This window comes from Corapipo altera, unplaced genomic scaffold (genome assembly GCF_003945725.1).
Source record: "Corapipo altera isolate COAL_440 unplaced genomic scaffold, ASM394572v1 23, whole genome shotgun sequence".
Classification (NCBI taxonomy): domain Eukaryota; kingdom Metazoa; phylum Chordata; class Aves; order Passeriformes; family Pipridae; genus Corapipo; species Corapipo altera.
In genome coordinates this window covers 21824060-21844752 of record NW_020884878.1, presented here as the reverse complement: position 1 = coordinate 21844752, position 20693 = coordinate 21824060, and the positions used below count along the sequence as shown (strand labels likewise).

Sequence of the window (20693 nt, the reverse complement as noted above, 5' to 3'; positions counted from 1 at the left end):
GACTTTGTGTCATTCATGTAGTTCCAGAGGAAGAAACAAGCATAAATACAGATGAATGGGACCACGTGAATCTCATGAAGTTCAACAAAGCCAAATGCAAGGTTCTATACCTGGACTATGGAGATCCCTCATATCAGTACAGACTGGGGGAATTAATTGAGAACATTAATTGAGGACTTAGGGGATACCAGTGGATGAGAAGTTTGATACGAGTTGGCAATGTGCACTTGCAGCCCAGAAAGCCAGTCGTATCCTGGGCTGCATCAAAAGGAGGGTAGCCAGTAGATCAACAGAGGTTATTTTACTCTTCTGTTCGGGCTCTCATGAGACACCACTCAGAGTACTGCATCCAACTCTGAGGTCCCCAGCAAAAAAGACATCGATCTGTTAGAGTGGGTCCAGAGGAGGGCCATGAAAATGATCAGAGGGCTGGAACACCTTCTTTATGAAGAAAGATTGACAAATTTGAGGTTGCTCAGCCTGGAGAAGAGAAAGCTCTCTGGAGACCTTATTGCAATCTTTCAACATATAAAAGATGTTTATAAAAAAGATAGGGGAAGATGTTTTCACCAGGGACTGTAATGACAGGATCGTCCTAGAATAAGTTTGATTAACTGTATTCTGTTTAACTAGTCTCAGCATCAGTAGCACTAAGCTCAGGGTGTAACCTGAGAACTAATAAAAGAGGAATTGGAAACCTTGACTTGGACTTTATTTTTCAGGATCCTAAGGTGGATCCTGTCATAGTGGCAACTGTGCATAAATCCATAACAGGACAAGGGGCAATGGTTTTAAACTGAAAGGGGTAAATTTAGATTGGGCAGAAGGAATAAAAGTTTTACTATAAGGGTTGTGAGACAACAGGTCACGTGAAAAAGTTGTGGAAGTGTTCAAACATAGACAGGGCTTTGAGTAACCTGACCTAGTGAAGGATGTTTCTGCCCACAGCAGGGAGTTTGGACTAAATTATCTTTTATGTTTCCTTCCAACCCAAACCATTGTATGACTCTATGGAAAAATTGGTGGATGATTTTGTCCACAAGCTAGTGTTATGCCTCATTTGCAGATTCAGTATCACACTTTGAAGAGAGTTGAAACTCATAAGATGACATTTTGTCATAAGATTGTTGTATTGTGACACTTGATTTGAAGTTCTTTGATGAAGTATGGAGTAGTATAACTTCACTTTCCTTTCTAGCAAAGACTATTTGAGAAAGAGTTTAAATACATCACTCTCTGCAGTGCAAAGAAATTATTATGTTTTAGGCTATTAACCTGAAAATAAGAGTAGGTTGCAGCACTTTGGAGCTCCACTATCAATAACAAACTGAGACAAGACACTACTTCCTCTTAAAACTTTGGTAGAGTGCACAGCAGCTTCCCTGGACTGTGATTTTAATAAAAGCTATGTAATTTTTCAAAATTTCTTCCAGGACAGGGCTTTTTGGAGTAGCATCCAAGGGTTTGGGAATGGGAGTGTGTGTTTAGTGAGTAAATTTAAATTGTTCAGCTATTTCAACTCAATAAATGTCTGCTTCAGTATTTTCATTCCTTCACATGCCTGAGAAAGTGATCCATTTTACCTCCCACAACACAGATTTAGGTCCTCTGGTCATAATGAACTTCTTTCTCATAAGGAACTTGTATGTGGTTGAAAGCACCAATTCAAATAAGCTAGTGTGAAATAGGAAAATTAAGAGAAGAAAAAAAAATCAAGTGTGGAGAAAAAAAATAAGTTGAGGCAGTGTAAAGGTTGAAAATATGAGATATAAAAAGGGTATGCTTAGTGCTTTCTGGGACTTTTTGTACAATGGATCTTTTTTCATCAGCCATTAACAAATTAATTAAGTATTAATTAAAAATTCTTCTTTAGACAGAATATGTTTACACAGCAGCATAAACTAGGTTAGGCAGCAGTCCAGCTGTGGTAACACACAGATGAAAAAGTTACTTTATCTTGCTTCTTGGGAAAGAGTCTCAGCCTTTTTAGCACAGCTAGACCTCTATCAGTGGCTACATTAACCCATTAACATCTAGATCACATTTGCTTTTATTGTGACTGTAAAGACATACTCTTAGCTCAGCTCAAATTATCATGTGCTGGTGGTTCAAAAAACTATTAGAACCCCAGAGAACAAATGGATTAGCAACACCTGTGTGTTGTGTATGCAGCCAGTGCAGTCGAGTCCCTGTGGCCTTATTAGCTCTGGTGCCAGCAATACTCAAGCGGTCATATGAAGTGTCAACTAACTAGTGAATGTAAACAAGGCACAGTCTTAAAATTATGTTAATTATCCCTAATTCTTAGTTTCAGTTTATGATCTTAAAAATATTATTTCCTTTATTACATGGTAATTGATTTTCAGTCTACTCTTTCTCCATTCACTTTTTCTTTTAGTAATAATTTTTTTTTCTGAAGTCATCACTCACCAAAATAAGCCTTTTTCTGCAGAAGACATTTGCCCATTAGCTGTCACAGCAAAACGTGTCTTTTGCTCTTCAAGCCATGTAGGTGCCTCTTCATTCCTCAGATTCCTCCTCTCCTGTAGAAGAAAGACTCAATATTAGGTGAGAATTATTCTCTCGGAGAACTTTGAAATAGGATTTTTTTCAGTGATACTTTGGGAAATTTCAGGCTGTTTTGCTCAATAGTTAATTTATCTCAGTCTTCTTTGTAGAGAGAAGTAGAATATACCTTGCAATAATATTGCATTCATAAGGCAAAGCCTTTGCATTGAAGGATTTGCCAGTATTCACAGAAAATAACTTGCCGCATTTCTGACTTGTCCTACTATAACATTGTTTAGTGGAAATGTATTTTTTATAAGTAAATTTTTCTGATTTTCAGGTACCATTAACAAAATAAGATGTTGTTTGATGTACAGCAGGCAATATAAAATAATCTAAAATGCCCTTAAGCTAGCATATTCATAATGACCAATGTCAGAATTCAAACTTGTCTTCCATGAGGGCACTAAATAAGAAAATAGATAAACATTGTCAGGCATTACTCAGTTTTTCAGCAGGATGTAAGGTTGTGGTTGACTGAAAAAGAAGTGTGTTCTGTTTTGAATCTGAGCAGTCTTCATTCAACTTTGTATTTTAGTTTAAGTATCATATTATATTATACTCTGAGAAAAGTCGTTTTTCCATTTAAATTAGTGAGTTTGAGTTACAAATTACATAGCTGTGTAAATCTAGTTCTTCAGCTGGACTAAGGCAGCACAGAAAATATGTATAAGAATTAAAAAGTGATGTTGGAATGCAACAAACATAATTTAAAGGACATTATATCAGAAAAATCTCAGCTCACGGACTGCGGAACTGTTGCATCAAGCAAATTATTTCTCTTTATAGCAAATGCCTATGTGTAGGCATATTAGGTTTGGTTTATGTATAATAAAATGTAATTGTTGAAAAAACTATATAAATGCAATATTTTATCAGTATAACTGTAAAGCTCTTAAGAAAAAAAAAGAAAGAAAAAATATATCAGTGCTAATAGAAAGTGAGAAAGAACTGGTTTAAAGACAGAGTGTTATCTTGCAAAATGAAACTTTGCCCCCAAAGTTGAGGTAACCATCTGTGTCAATGTCTGATTAAAGTACTGTGTGGGGAATGAATTCTGATGTCTTTAAGTTCATTTGCTGAAGAATACTAAAATATCTGGCTAGAATAACCCACTGAACTTCTATGGTTAAGGTGTTCAAGTTATATTTTGAATGGTGAACGCATTGCCTTTTCTCTTATACCAGGAGAGGCTTGGCTTTTGCAGGTAACAAGTGTGAATCTTAGCTATGACATAATAAATAAAAGGAATGTTTTCTCTCCCTGCAGAATGAATCTTGAGCTAAATTAATTCCTGGTGCTAATGAATGCAGCTCTGATGAAATGAATGTTGTGTCTACACACGGTCTCTTTGACTGTAGAGAATTTTCTTCCTGTTTTCTCACTACTAAGCTCTCTCTTCCATAACTATTCTGTCTGTCCTCTGATCGTACTTCTCTGATAGTTCCCTGCTAGGCACTCTCCAAAGGTGAAGGAAACTGGAGTTTTCTCACATGACTATTTAAAAAGATCCTACTACAAATGAAAGAGGAAACCAGTCGTGTGCTGGAGCTGATAATAATGATAACACTTTTATACACTTTTATACATATATATTAAGAATCCAATCCAAAGTGCTGGTAGTGCTGGAAAGTCTTTTCTACAGGGGCTTTGGATCAACTTTTTTTTTTTTTTTTTTAATAAGCAAGCAACAGGGCTTCTTTTGAAAACAAGCAATTCCATCTCCCACTTGTAATGACTTAAACCAGTATACTGAAGTATATATTACCAGTTCCTCTGAAGACCGCTTCATTAGGACTTGGGGATTTCCAGTGTAGTTTACGCATGGTCACTTTTCAAACCTCAGCAATTCTGAAATGCTATTTTAGTTCTTATAAAAGGACTTGCTGAAAATTTCTGCTGAGAAATTGAGAACCAGTTGCAGTAGATCTTAAAAAACTTGTGGTTCTCTTATACCTTGTCTTGGTTTGCTGGTTGAAAGGTAAACCGGCAGGAGAAATGAACCCAACTCAAAAGAGATTATAAATCAGAGTTACAACTTAATAAAATAATATAATGAATACGATTATACAGACAGACAATTGGTTTTAACCCACAAAACCCAGATGCACCCTGGGACACGAACAGAATGGTGTTCATTGGCCCCCATGCTGAGCCCAGTGTGGTCCTCTGAGTCCAAAAGTAAAAGGAGTGGGAAAACCTGTTGGTGAGAGTGGTGATCGCAGTTTGGTCGAGAGTGGTGATTGGAGTCCGGTCAAGGTTCTGGTCCTCCTCTGAATCTGACGAATGTGCCCAGAAGTCCCAAGACCCCATGATTATACACACAGGTTCAAGGTGGAATGCCCAGTACCTCCCCCAGGGCCAGGAGTTCCAGAGTGGATGATTGTGAGTCGTGAAATATTTTTGGAATCTTTGGTGGTCCATTAGCAGACATGACACCTCAAGCTGGGTGTGGAGGTGCTAATGACTCCCCAGAGGGGAGTTATCACACCTGAGTCATTGGTGTGAGGACAGGAACATCCTCCTATCTCACAGGCTTTTTAACATCCAGCTTATAGCCTGAGGGGTCAGGTGTGCTCTGGGCAGCTGCTGCAATGGTCTATTGTTAGCAGTTCCTGGGAAATGACATATAGGATGTAGAATACACAGTTTGGGTTACACCCACACAGTAACGAACTGGTCCTCTAACCAGGACACTTGGTAATCTCCTTAAATTTCTTCAGTTATGTTTCTAAATCACCAACTTCTCAATAGTTGCATTTTCTTACAGTCTCAGTTATGAACAGAGAGAAGCAGCAGCTGGAAGACAAGTAAAAATAATTGACTAGTGGCACAGTTGGTTCTTACCAGAATCCTCAGTTAATTACACAGTTCAGTTTTGGCAGATGATAGATATTCCCTGAAAATGTGGATTGATTGCAGACTTGTATGCAGTTTCATTTATGAATCTTCATTAAATCTTTTTCTTACTATATCACAAAAGGGAAAAAAGGCATCTACAAACAAATCTACCACCTACATGTGTCAGGCATAAACCAAAATCTGTAAAAGTAGTAAAGCCCTAAAGTCACCTTAGAACCAGAAACAATTTTAAACTGTTGTATACTTGGTATGTCACATATTTGGTAGTATAATGATGCATTAGTCAGTAAATTAGTCCAGCTATATCATAGCTGGATTTTATATTCCAGCAGTGAATGTGGCTCCTACATTTGCCAGTAGCAATGTTTGACATATTTTTAGAGTTTTAGCATTCATTTAACATAAGGGAATCAGTTCTGTTTCAGTGTCATTCTTATCTGGGTGAGTGTTGGGGAAGGGGTTCTTTTATTTGGCCTGTGATAGTACAACAGAAAAAAGTTCTACAAAACTTACAACTGCTTATGTCATGAGACGCGAGGCTTTCTTTCTCATTTGCTACCAGGCAGTGTTGTGCAGCCCTTGTAGTGAATTTAAATTACTTCCATCAAATATGAAATTATCTTATTTTTGGTATATGATGTTGAATGTTAAACATACTACCTATTTCAGTAACACCTAAATCTGTTAATTTCTAAAACTACATTCCACTTACTGTCAGAGGAGGTTATACGTATTTCTTAAGAAATTTCTTATGTGGGTAATTGTCATCATGACTAGGCTTCGAGAACAAAGATTTGGGAAAGGATCTATCTGCATTTGCTACAAGCACGCTGGTGGCTAATAAGGCCAACGAGATAGACATGTCCTATTGCAAAAGGCACAGCAGAAAGACTCCTTAAGAGGTATATTCTGCAAGACACGATTCTTTCTGCGTTGTCTTTTCTCCTCAAGAGTGATCCTGCATGCGTTCTCAAAGGAAACAGCAGCGTTATAGATGGTGTGTCTCCAGACCTCCCAATTGGAGGCCAGAGCAGACCAGTTATGTTGATCAGTATGGCCAAGGCTGAGATGTTGTTTCAGGGAGTCCTTGTATCTTTTCTTTGGGGCTCCTCTCATGCAGCAACCAGTGGCAAGTTCACCATAAAGCAAGATCATAGTGAGGAGGTGGTCCTTCATCCTTCAGATGTGTCCTGCCCAACGCAGCTGTGTTCTCAGCAACATGGCCTCAATACTTGTGACTGCTGCTTGTTCTAGAACAGATGTATTGGTCACATAATCTGACTAGTGGATTCTTAAGATTGTACAGAGGCAGCGTTGATGGAAGCATTCTAGGAGTCACAGGTGGTGGCGGTAGATGACCCATGATTCAGATCCATATAAAAGAGTAGACAGCACAATGACTCTGTAAACACTGATCTTGGTACTTTTCTTCAAGTGTTTATTTCACCAAACTCTTTTATGGAGTTTTCCGAAAGCTCTATGTGCCTTTGGTAACCTGTTGTCTATCTCTCTGTCAATCTTACCATCCGAGAAGATGAGGCTACCTAGGTAATTAAACTGCTGGACTGATTTGAGCTCTGATTGGCCAATGGTGATATGGGGATGATGGAAGACTTCCTGAGGAAGGCAACCTTAGAAAACACGGTACCAGTTACACACTCTTTTGGTCAGGTAAACCCAGATCTGAAAGGCATCTTTCAGGAGTTGGCTTCATGATCAAAAACTCTGTTGTTCCTAAACTCGAAAATCTACCGACAGCTCATTCTGACCGCATTATCTCCCTACAACTTCCACTACACAACAAGTAACATGTTGTCCTCTTTAGTATATATGCCCCAACACTCCAAGCTGACTCTGCCGAAAAAGATAAATTTTACACTATGGGTGATTCTAGCCATATAGCAAATGGTTGCCTTCCTGTGCAGACATTTAGCAGTGATAGCATAAACCTCACAGCATACAGTATCTTAGCCTATTAACAACGGAGTATTGAAATCTTCAAGTACCATGGATGTATCAATAGAAGTTTAATGAGAAGCTAATAGAAAGTATGCTAATTGTAAAACATCTTATTGTTTTCCTTATTCATTTACTTTTTTGTTACCACAGATGAAGTAAGCATTTTTTTTGTCTGTCAGGAGTAGCATTTTACCACTGAGCACTGAAAAAACTTGTTTGTCCTTAAAACAATGCAGTGAGCCCACCAAAATACTGGGAGTAGTATGGAAGGAAAAACAGGCTATGCAAGATAGCAGCCCTCTGTATTGAAGAGTCTAGTTAAGGGAAGCTGGATATGCTTCAGTGTTAGTTAAAACAGGGAAGGATGTGAATTACAGTTTGCCAGTTTCAAACATGCCACTGTCTAAGACATGAAAAGGCAATTGTGTTGGCTCTAAGGAGGAGCAGCTTGCCTGTTTTGTTCACAGAATATTCTGAAATAACATTTTATTTAACAATTTATTTAACAATTTGAGATAACAAAAGAAGGGGAGACATAACAAAGCACGATTTCTTCTTCTACATTATACCTTGCTTCATGTAGATAGAACAGCTTTTGGTCCCCTTGACATACTAGTGGCATATGAAAGCCCTGTGGATGGATGGAGCGTTAGATTGGAAGTAATAAGGTTGTGCCTGACTTACCTCCGCATTTGTAGCAGATGTTACAAATGTCATAACATGAACCTTTGGGATCAGACTGAAAAAAAAAAAAGCAAGACGACAGATGTAGGCCTCTTAGTTTTACCAGCAAGTATAGTCTGACACTACATAACGCTGTTCTGACTTGATGTTAATACCCTGTCCTCCTCCTGAGAACAGAATCAGTGATACTAGCCATTTCTGTAGCACTGGAGTTGGAAAGGGGTAACAGCAGTTTTCTTTTCAGAGAAATTTTAATACTAGTTTAAAAATAAGACAATAGAACTATTACTCCAGTAAGTGTCTTATTGTTATATCTGAATAAGTAATCCATAACCATCACTTATTTCTTCATACAGTCATACAGTTTGTGTGTTTTTCTGCTGATAGAGCCAAATCTTTGAGTGGATATTTATCTGAAGGACTGATGAATTCCTAGGTTTTTAAGCCTGCAGTTCACCCTACCTTTCTATGCCCCTCTCCCTTGCCATCTGTCTCTACTTTGTCTCTCTATCTTCCATACTTCTGTAGACTTTTTCCCTATCTCTTTACAGTAATTAGGTTTCTTGAGAAGCTTCTAGATTCATATAATCATAGAATCAACTGGGTTGAAAAAGACCTCAAAGATCATCAAGTCCAACCCTTGATCCAACGCTGCTGTGGTTACTAGACCATCGCATTCCAGTGTCTGATCATTCTCTCTGTAAAGAATTCCTTTCTAATGTCTAACCTAAACCTCTCCTGGTACAACTTAAGACTGTGACCTCTTGTCCTACTGCTGGTTGCCTCAGAGAAGAGACCAACCCCCACCTGGCTACAAACTCCTTTCAGGTAGTTGTAGAGAGTGATGAGGTCTCCCCTGAGCCTCCTCTTCTCCAGGATAAATAACCCCAACTCCCTCAGCTTCTCCTCACACGACTTGTGCTCGAATCCCTTCACCAGCCTTGTTGCTCTTCTCTGAACCTGCTCCAGCACCTCAATATCCTTCCTGAACTGAGGGGCCCAGAACTGGACACAGTATTCAAGGTGTAGCCTCACCAGCACTGAGTACAGGGGAAGAATCACTTCCCTGGTCCTGCTGGCCACACTGTTCCAGTCCAAGATGCCATTGACCTTCTTGGCCACCTGGGCACACTGCTGGCTCATGTTCAGCTTCCTGGCAATCCAAACTCCCAGCTCCCTCTCTGCCTGGCTGCTCTTCAGCCACGCTGTCCCCAGCCTGTAGAGCTTCATGGGGTTGTTGTGGGCAAAGTGCAGGACCCGGCACTTGGTCTTATTGAACCTCATCCCTCTGGAATCAGACCATCTCTCCAGCTTGTCCAGGTCCCTCTGCAGAGCCCTCCTGCCTTCCAGCAGATCAACACACCCCCACCAGCTTGGTGTCATCTGCAGATTTACTAATTGTACATTCAATCCCCTCACCCAGATCATCAATAACGATATTAAATAGAACTGGGCCCAACACTGATCCCTGGGGGACACCACTAGTGACCGGCTGCCAACTGGATGCAACTGTCTCATTTTAATTATTTTTCTTCTCCTGCTGTTGATTTTAATTGAAAATATCTGTTCTTTACTTTCTGCATTGTCCTCTACATCGTGGAGACTATATGAAGTTACTCATTCCTTTTTCTATTTCTCAGTCAATGCTCCTGTATTTCATGGGAGAGGAATAAAATTAATGCAGGAGTATGGGCCCTTGTATTTTTTTCCCTGTACTTCAATTTGAAGCAGTGGTGATTCTGTCTGCCACATCACTCCCTCAGGTACTTCTTGAACTGGAGGATTAGCCCTCTCCCTGAAGAATTTCACTGTCAGGGAGAAGAGTGGGGGTTGTCCCATGAAGAATTTTAATCACCCTGTCTGTAGCCCTTTTGAAGGAGGCACAATAGTTCCTATAGTAACTACTACACTGTGGGAGAAAGGCCAGTGCTCCCACTCCCAGGACAGATGGAGAACTCTCTTTGCTTAGATGACTGGAAATTCTTGCATAGCAAAGACTTCATCCTTTACAGTGAACAGAAAAAAACCTCTGAAATAAAGTCTTAAGATGTACAAATAAGTGCTAATTAAGAAACAGTGCTAGTAACCAAGCAGAGAACATAAAATATACTTATTTCATTCTTGGGGTTTCTAATTTTAAGAAGTTTAGAAAAAAAAAAAAAAAGACGTTTAGGACCAAAGTAACCTTGTCTCCTCCTCCCACCCACTCTACCTCCACCCCTAAAGAACAAATCCTGTGGGAAGAAGTAGACCTATAAACCAGACGAAAATGATTTGGAAAGGAAAAGGAAGAGGTTCTTAAAATTCAGTTAACAAGTGATAAAATACTTTCTGCTTTTTGGACATTTTAATTTGATAGTTTTTAAGTTATTGAAATTAAAAAAGCTATTAAAAAAGTTTAAAAGTATTAAGCAACTTGAATTTGAAAAGCAGTTTTGCTAAAAATTCTTTTAATTTCTGGAGCTTTTGATAAAGCATCATAGATGAAGTACTGGAAATAATAAAACACACCTATAGATGTATTACATAACATTTTTGCTAATTAACCAATACATTCTTGATAACTACTTGGTTATTCCATGGAAAGTTTTGGATTACTTTCTCAGTCCTGGCTTCCCCAGTAATGCATACATGCTCTTTGCCAGTGGATGGCAAAGATGGACATCTAGAATAATAAGCATTCTTGTACACAAAAATATAGATTTGAAATGCTATTGTTAGCTTTGTAAGTTGATTATCATATATTACATTATGCATCTTACACGTAGTCCTTCGTGACAAATTTGTTCTGATACTTTATTGCTGTGATACTTCGTTGGTAATGGCACAGCATTAATGATTCCCATAGCTTTACTAAACCAAGATAAAATACCTTTCCACATATGGTGCAGTTCTATCTGAGATTTATATCTTCTTCCCATCTGCGAAGGTCAATAAGAGATCTAAATTTTGGATCATGTGATGGCTTATGGTGAGGTAAGTGGTGACATCATTTAATTTCTTTGGATACCCTTTCCAAATTGGAGGGCAACCTCTCTGCTTACATCATGCTGCTTATCTCTTATTATCTCACTTTAGATCAAGATCTGAATATACATCTTGTATACCTTATGTCCTCCACTTGTGTGTTGGGCAGAGGAGTTCACTCTTTCTGGAGAATTCTTTCAAAAGTTAGACTCAATCTTAAATGGGATAGAAAAGAACAATCAATAGAAAAAAAATATTCATCACAAGGTATAAAATGTGGAGTAAAGTAATTTTTTTTCCAAAAGATTCTATGGACGCTAGCATGCAGAAATATTGGTCTTTCTTCTGGCATGTAATGTGATTATACTTTGTCCTTCACTGAGATTACATCATCTGTTGTTCAGTTTAGCCCCTCAGTCAGTGTCTCTGTCTTTTAGAAAACACAATTTTCAAGCATTTCCAAATTACTTGTTGTGTCATAGGAAGGCCCCAATGTTTTAAGATGACATCGCACCTCTTCCTGTAAAACCACTTTGATTGCCACATTCATCTGCATTTTCTTCCATGTGCATTTGAAATTTTTCCTAGAAATAACAAAAGATACATTTTCATGTAGAATCTGCTTTACACCCAGACAAATGTAGTAGAAATTGTATTGTCATTTCTATAACTCTTTTTTCTACTCTGAAATAAAAAGAGTGCCTAAAAGATTATAACCACAGTCATGCTGTGAACTGCTTTGCACATACAGTCACCTGAGACAATTCAGAAAACTCTGCTTCTTATGCTCTCTTATCTGAATCCATCGTGCGTTTTGTTGATACCTTTGGGAAGAAATATTATACAACTTTTTGTGAAGCTTCTATGAAATTAGCCTGATGCGGTTACACATTTTGCGAATAAAGCTGATAATTTTCTTTTTGGTGGGTGTTTATAATGTTCATATTTATGTAGATCTGCTAAGGCTTTGCTAATTAAAGTATGACTTTATGGGCAGTCATAATTAGAGCTCTTCAAGATGAGCTTTTTTTTTTATAATTCTTCATATAGCAGATTGTCTAAATGGTTTTAGCAGGATGGCCCGATGTCCACCTCTGCTCCCAAGCATACAAAAAGTGGTGTTTAGAAAAATCAACAAATGAAATACAAAAAATAAGAATCTTGAGACTAATTGAGAAAAATCCTTTAGGAGTAAATAATGGTTAAGGGAAATCAATTAAAAACTTTGATATAATTTTTAGAACTAGTTTTAAAATTGTTATTAAAGCAACATAATTTAAAAACTCTTGGTTTGGATATTCCCAAACTTTCCACACAAACCAGTTCATGTTAAGGGGTGGCATACAAAGTCTCACAAAAGTATTTTAGGCAGAACTGATTACTGTGCTCATGCTCTGTGCTTTCACTCCTAGTGATCAAGGAATACTGCTTCTGTTTAATTACAATTCTGTCTTCACTAGAAGAAAGTCACAGTGAATATGAGTCTTTGGTCTGTGCTCCCATACATTAGAACTGAGTTTAAGAGGAAATTCTCTCTCTTCAGGATTCATAGAAATCTTTGTTAGGCAGTCTACATTTTTCTTTTTCCATAGTTTCCTACTCTTTGTAGCACAATTGCCAATGATCTTGAGGTTGCATTAAGCGTGTTTAGACTGCCTGTCCCCCAAGATACACTGAAAAGGACGTTGTTCTTCCTTCACCTCATACTTAGCCAAATGAGTCATTGAGGGAGGAAATTTAAAGAGGAATTAGCAAGCAGTTAGAATTTTTTCCTTGTTAATAACTTGTTATGGAACAATCATATGCCAGGAACAGACATGTCAGCCTGGATAGTTAAAGTCATAGTCCGATGCCATGGAAAGTAAAACAGTTTAGAAAACAGATTCCTCTGCTCCAGCACTACAAAGTGCAAGTGTGAAAACAATCTTCCTATCTTCTTGTCATGATTACAGTCAATATTTAATACAAATATTGGTTTGGCCAATTTTTTAATCAACCACTACAATTGTGCATTAAAACCTTAAACATTGTCATCTAAACGTAGGCTGCATGTGACTGCATATGAAATATGACTGCATGTGAAAAAGTCTATTCAAAGATGTTTGTTCACACTATTAAAAAGGAGAAGGTTGGAAGAAGAATTTAACCTGGGTTTGGAACCTGTTTCCTTTATGACTCCTTTTGCAGTTTGGTACACATGATCCTAATTTCCCCTGCTTGCTGTTAATGGAAAGAAGAAATTTCTTTCATGAATTCACTATGTCATTTCTGTAGAGAGTCTGCATTTAAAAGGTAATCCACATTTTCAAAAAATATGTGCATCCAGATCTTTAGGTCTGTGAAGGTTTGATTTATCAATGTTGTGATATAAATCTTAAATCTCTTGCTTTCCAAGTTTTCTGTGATCAGCTGAGCTCTGGCTGCTGACGGTTCCATCCACAGGATGAGAGATGTAGATGAATGAATGTGGCTTGTATGGTAGAAGCCAGTTCAGTATTTATAATTTATGCTCTGAAATTTTAGAATAAAATAACATTGGTCCTGCTTTTTAATCCAACTGTCTCAGTCTATGTCTTCCTTTTGTCTATTGTCATGTCAAAAATTCATTCAGTACAAATAAAGGTCTTTGTGCTGTGACTGGACTGTGAGATTGCCATGTGTCTGAAAGGTATCAATGTGATATGCATTTGTATACCCCAAATAGCATATTTTTTTCTGCTGCAAATACGTATCAAGAAATCTTGAAAGCACAAGTAAGTAAAATAATGAGGCAATGAATTCAGAAGATCAAATAATTTAAGTTTCCCTTGTTCTATATTTATCTCAATATTCTTGTCTCATTCCTCAAAATGTGAAGAATGATAGTTATGGAAATGCATGAAGTAAAGTGCATATTTAACATCTATTTGGTTATCAAAAAAGAGTTGCAGCATGGCTACCAGAAACGTAATGGTTTTCTGTGCAACGTATTTATGCTCGTTGTAAAATTAGGAACTGTCATTGAAACCCCACATCACCTGACTAAGTGCAAGACACATAAATCCAAGAGTTCTACTGCTGTAAAAATGTCAGTGAACTGAATGGCATGAAAGTACCACATGATATTCGTCTATGTGCATACCAGCCACTAGAATGCAGTCATTGATAGAGGATTTAATTGACAAATTTTAAAGCTAAGATCTGACTCTCTTTTGATTTCTGCTTAACTCAATGACCTTAAAGTGTTTTCATCTGAGCTGTAGAACTGAGTGTCCCAAGTATGAAAAACTGATGACTTACCTATAGTGTCATTTGAGGTTAAAGATACAAATGTTGTAAAGAGTGTTGCACTGACTTCATGCACCTTATTCAAATTATGATACTTATATGCTAAAAACCCTGCAAGTGACATCATAGAACTGGATTCAATATGTAATGGATACACTTTCAAATGGTAGAGGATTGTAAAGGAAGGATATGGGCAGGAAACAGAAAATTAATTGAAAGGTAAATTCCAAATAGTAATGTGTTCAGACAATGTGCAGAAAATATAACACAGTCTAGATGGAAGAATTAAAGGACCTAAAGGATTTCAGGGAGGTTTTGCAGGTTTTCAGGGTGGTTTTGGTTTGGTTTTTTTTTTCTTTTTGCAATGCTTTTATGGAGACTACTATAAAGCAATGCTTAGCAGGCAAAAACTGTTAATTTCCTTTTGGTTTCTGATAGGTTATAAATTAAATAACTATACGAAGCATTGTGCTGATTGACAGCAATTAATGGCAATGCTAAAAATCCTTACAGTGCTATATATTTTGTTTAGTTCTACAACTAAAGCTAAAGTTTCTCTGAGAAATATCATCTTGAAGAAGACTTTTCTCCTAAGGTGTTAGTGTCTGTGTCCTTGAATATGAGAAAAGAGGAGGACTTAGAAAATACTGTCTCTACAGCAGTCACCATTTGTAATTATGAGCAATTGCCTTAATCTATTAGCTATGAAGCCACCTGTTTGCCCAGTATAAATAGCTTAGAATTTCCTGCAAGGAAATTACATGAAACATCAATAAGGAATGATATTACATTTTTAGGTCAATATGACTATCATTACTTGGCATTTATCTTTTCCTACTGATATCACGTTTGGCAGCCAGTATCATAGAAGACTAAGAAATTGTTGCTCTGTATTTTGTTTTCATTGGTGTTAAATTAGCCTGTTCAGTAATGACAGTCATTCATTCTGCTTGTTTTAGTGGATCCTTGGTATTTCATTTTTCTTATCATACATTGTAAAGACAGCAATACGTAAAGACGGACTAGTGCTGTGATGGTTTCAGAGGTGTTAGACAATCAGGGTCTTTGGATGTAAATATTTTAAAAGGGTGCAGAATGAACTTTGCCTCTTCTCTCTGCTGCAGATATGCCTGGTTTTGTCACTAAGACAGAAAAGGAAAGCTCCTGCAGCCCTGTGCTGTCTTTTCTGTGCTCTAGCTTTCTCTGATCATGAGGCAAAGATAGCCTAGACTTAAGAAGAAACCTCATCTTGCAACAGATGCCTACTCTTGTTTATACTCAGACTTGATTGCTGGCTTTGTGTTCCTGGCATAGAGAGCTTACTGGAATATTAGTTTTGTGATCTCTCACCCTTTTTTGTAGTCCCTGCTGTCTTTAAAGCATAACTGCCTATTGCTCACTTTGTACTTTTAAACTACATAATTTAAATGTAGAGGCTGAAGTTTCAGGTGCCTGTTTCAGCAAAAAACATGGATACCTGGGATAGTAAAATACTTCCCTATACTAAGAACTTTGAATAGATGTGTTTAAAAATGCTGGCTTTTTAATGTTGAGTTTATTTCATTTCAGTTTCAAATAAGATAAGTGACATGTTCTCACCTCTTCGTAAATCATGAGTAGTATTTAGTTCTTGTCCCCACATTTCAAAGCATTTACATTATAGGTAGCCTCTTTTTCAGTAGCATTTTTCATTAAATTCTGTGTGCTTTCATCAAACCTACAGGGACTTGGAATATACTCGAACAAACGATTAATTTTCAGATTTTTTTTACATTTAAATATTTTTTTTAAAAAAGTTATTTTTTCCTTCAAATTTGGGTCTGAAATTAGATACTAATTTTATACGCTATGTAGAAGGCAAATTTGAAATTAACACTGATGTATAAAATGAAAAACATTTAAATAGTTAATGTCAGTGATCAGGATGCATGAGAAATGAATGTACAGACCTTGCAACATAACTGTTTTTTATTCAGTTATAGGTGCCCAGCGCAGGAGAAGTCCCAGTGCCCTTGCCATTGAAGTATTTGAATCACATTTGGGAAGTCATATTTTACAGGTAAAAAAATGGCTTTTCCAAGAAAAATTGAAATAACTACCTAGTCATATTGCTACCAATAATTTGAATAGCATTGTTATCAGCATTTATATTAATGAGATGGTTTTTATGCTCATATTTCTCCTATTTAGAAAGTCTGTGACTGGGAGAATGTTAATGAGAGGGAGGGCAAGTGTTATTTTAGGTGAATCACCATATTTTGTTGTTTAGAATTGTGCAGTTGGTGTTTGTTCACAGAATGCCTGTATGTTTTGTGTGTATGTGTGTAAAAGGGAGTATTTTGTGTTGGTAATTTGATTTGTCTTATGTGTCATGTATCAATTTAGGGTTGGGGTTTTTTCCCCCGTTTTGTTTTACGAGCACTGCTTTCTTCCATGGTATTCCAGTTGTCACAATTATATATCACAAATTTGGAGCAAGCTGCAAAGAATAAAAAAATGAACAGCAGCATGACTCTTAGGTCTCTTTAGCTATGAGATAAAAGCTAATCTGGTATTTATCAAACTATTTAGTCTCATGGTACAAGTCATCATATTCCAGGAAGATTAAACTGAAAAACAATGACCTGATGGAAACATCCTTGTGTATGCTTTGTTTTGCCAGGGTTACTACAGCCTTTCTTAGTTTGCAGTAATCAAACATGGAATAGAAGCAGTTAAGAAGAAAATGTGATGTGTTTTTACAGTAAGGCAAACCTCAGCCCCATGGAAATAAAAACCACAGTCTTTTCTAAGCGTGGCACTGAATAACTGCTCTTACTTAGCAATGTACACAGCTTCTCAATGCAAATATATTGCCTGGTGTATTATCTTTTGAGATGTACAAAAGAGGGAAATTAGGATATTATCATGAGAAATATTCCACTTAATTTGAAATGATTGAGAGCTATCTCTCTGCACTAACTCAGCTGTGGCATTCAGAAGCACTATGGATAATGTCAAATTTTTCACATCTTTATAAAGTAACTAAATGCAGAATAGCAACAAGGATAATTTTAGGAAAACATAAAAAATTAACTGGTAGAATTAATTTTTCTTTGGAACAAAAATAATGATCTAAGTGATTTGCTTAGTTGTGCACTCTTGGCAGAGGTCTAGGTCAAGTTTTTGATTCTGTAAGCAACTACTTTTGTTGTAGTTACTGTGTCAGAGATCTGCTCCAGTATCTGCAGCACTCTGTTTGCACATTAGGCTTGAACACTGTTATGCTGTCTCATACATGTAGAAAAAAAGAAGAAATAGCAGTTTTGTGATACTTCAGTTAATATGATTTGTCATTTTTTGGAGTGTGTAAATGCATGTTTTTTACAATATTATTTATAACTCATAAAACATAATTGAGACTGATTAATATACACTCCTTAAGTATTAATTATGACTCTTATGAATGACAATGAAAAAACCTAGGATGGCCACTTTGAAAACTACCAAATGTTTGAGTTTTTCTTTTAATGGATACTAAAACAATCAGTGACTTTCATGCTTGTTAAAACTAGATCCCCCTTGTGTTTTCCATTTTTTGTACTTATTTGTGATAAATTAAGGTTTTTTTGGGATATAACTTTATCATATTACTACTAAAAAAACCTCTGTATTGCACTTGTACCCATAAGTGAGGATTTTCAATCAAAATTATCATCAGCATTGTATTGAATATCTCTTGAGGTGTGGCCTTTTCATAGGAGGTAATGCTTTTATCAAATTAGTCCCATTAATCTTTCAATTGATAATAGGAAGTTCCACTTTGATATTTGCAAGAGATAGACTGTTGATGATGGATAAAGCACAAAAAGAATTAATAGCAGTGGATAGTTTTTTCTTTTTTAGATTTTGTCTTACTTTAGAAGAGTAATCGACCCTTGGGACAAAAACCTGGGTCATTCATTCAAATACATCACTTCTAAACAGATCAGAATGAACTTCAAAGCATTGCCTTGTGGTCTTATAGGTAGAAAGATAATCACTAGAAGACAAAATTATTCTTAAAGCAACCATCAGACAGATTCTGTCATGGAATACAGTTCTAATATGTTCTCATTTAGTCTGCTGCTCCTAGAAATTATTTTCAAATAACTATCATGATAAGTATTGTTTGCAAGAAAAGTAAACAACCTTGATTACACCTTGGGAATTTTGATTTCAAAGTCTGCTATCTGAAGAAGTTGAATTAATAGTTTGTGTAATCCTTTTTGCTATTAATATTTTGAAGACTGGGTTAAGTGTAAGCTCAGAAATTAAGGAGCCTCTCTAATCCTTTTAATATTTTGATACTTCAAAAATACAGACAAACGAGAAGCATAATATAGTATAACTTTAAAAAATGGATATAGTTTATTTATAATGATCTTGCAAAAACAGAAATGCAGGTGCATATTGTGATATTTTTAGGTCTTGAGTCTACAAGTAGCTAGTATCAGCTAGTCATGTCTATGTATACATTATATACGTTAGTCATATCTATATTATTAAATCCATATATTACATATAATATTTATCATTGAATGAAGAATGCTTTAACTGATGACAATTTTTTTTAATATTAAGAAATCCTTAACTGATGATTGATACAGCTACTAAAGGTATTCTCCCCTGTGCACTTAAGAAATGGAGAAACTAGAAAATTAAAAATCTTCCTGTCAGAAGAAAAATAAAAGTTAAAAAGTTATTGATTTTGATCTGAGATCACATTTGTGCCCGGTGATCATACAATTAGTTCTGTTTCATTGATAGTAGACTTTACCAGCTCCAAAAAAATCTACACACTTATACCTTTGCATAGATCCAGAGATGGAAAATTGAGTAAAAACCCTGATACAAGGAAATTTAAAACTCCTAAAAGACTTCACGTGCGTAAGGCTGCATGCACCTTTGCATTTGTCTTTTGTACAAATTTAGATATATGCAGAGGCTTATACTTTGCTTCCGTATGAAATGCAACACTTACACACACTCTCATTAGGTGGGTGGTGAGTCACTGGAACAGGTTGCCCAGAGAAGTTCTGGATGCCGCATCCCTGGGAGTATTCAAGGCGAGGTTGGATGGGGCTTTGATCAACCTGGTCTAGTGGAAGGTTTCCTGCCCATGCCAGTGGTGTTGGAACTAGATGATCTTTAAGGTCCCTTCTAACGCAAACCATTTTAAGATTTTATGCTATGTCAAAAAATCTCCAAGCCACATCTGATTGCTGTATATCATGCTGAAGAGATTCTCATGCTAGGTTTGAAGCCAAAGACACTATCCACTCTGTGCTTGTGGAAAAAAAGACACCACAAAACATGATTGCCTAGACTATATTATGTTAGATACTTCATGTCAGTGCAATATCTTTTAAATGTTTTCCAAGTAAAATCACCTGCATTATTGGTTAATAGCAATATGTTAATTGATTTTTGACAAGATTTTTGATTTGCCAAATTATGTGCTTTGCTTTTGTTATCTTCTACATTCTTTTTCTTCTGAAAAGTGGTGTTGAAATGTGAATAGACATTTCCAGTTTTACATATAAATATAAAAAAATAGATAGATAGATATAGATATAGATACCTGTTTATCAAATAAATCCAGTTAAAAAATTATTTCTGGTACCTACTATTAAAAATTTGGCTGAAACTGGTTTTAAAAATCAGCAAGATTTTCATAATTTTTTTCAGGGCCCTTGAATTTTTTGTGTAACTTCATTGCTATTGAGAAGGTGTGGAAAAGGGTCAGTAACCCCATATTCTTCATATAATGAGGAATAATCAGGAAATGTAGAACTAAATATAGAGAAAAGGGAAAGTTAGTGAATATATTTGCATATGCAAATTAGCTTAATTGATACTGCTTGCCTCTACAGGGATTTTTCATTACAAACTGGAGTGCTACATTGTTCAGCTCATATTGAGTAATTTAGTAACTAATGAGACCAGTTTGCACTAATTTGCATATGATAAATGAGCTTAATTGCAGTAAATAACTTGGAGGCATAATTACTTAATTTTCCTGTGTTGCATGGCTTTTAAGTTCACGTATGAACAACTCAAGATAATTTTGCATATTTAAATTAGTTGCTTTTAAAATTCTTGAACAAAAAAGAACACACCTTACAATTTGAACTGTAAAACAATTAAAAGTAAAATGTACAGTATTTTGAAATAAAATCTAATATTTTTAAAAATATATGTTTCTTCCTTTAAAAATAGCAATGCCTTCTAAAAGACTTAGTATTTAGAATCAATCACTATGGAATAAAGTCAGGCTCGAATAGAAAGATGGTATTAGTAATAATAATAGGAGTGTGTATATGAAGTGTAGTGAGCAGTACACATTTTGTATTTCTACATACAAA

The 20693-nt window shown here is 36.3% G+C and overlaps 1 protein-coding gene across 8 annotated transcripts in view; it reads left to right on the top strand.

Annotated features, from left to right (window-relative positions):
• NPAS3 (neuronal PAS domain protein 3) overlaps positions 1–20693 on the top strand; it is a 612015-nt gene that overhangs the window by 291179 nt on the left and 300143 nt on the right. For all 8 annotated transcript variants that reach the window (XM_027638244.1, XM_027638243.1, XM_027638242.1 and 5 more), the window contains one exon: positions 16284–16366. In XM_027638244.1, the coding sequence (XP_027494045.1) occupies positions 16284–16366 (83 nt within the window). The remainder of the gene's footprint in view (positions 1–16283; positions 16367–20693) is intronic.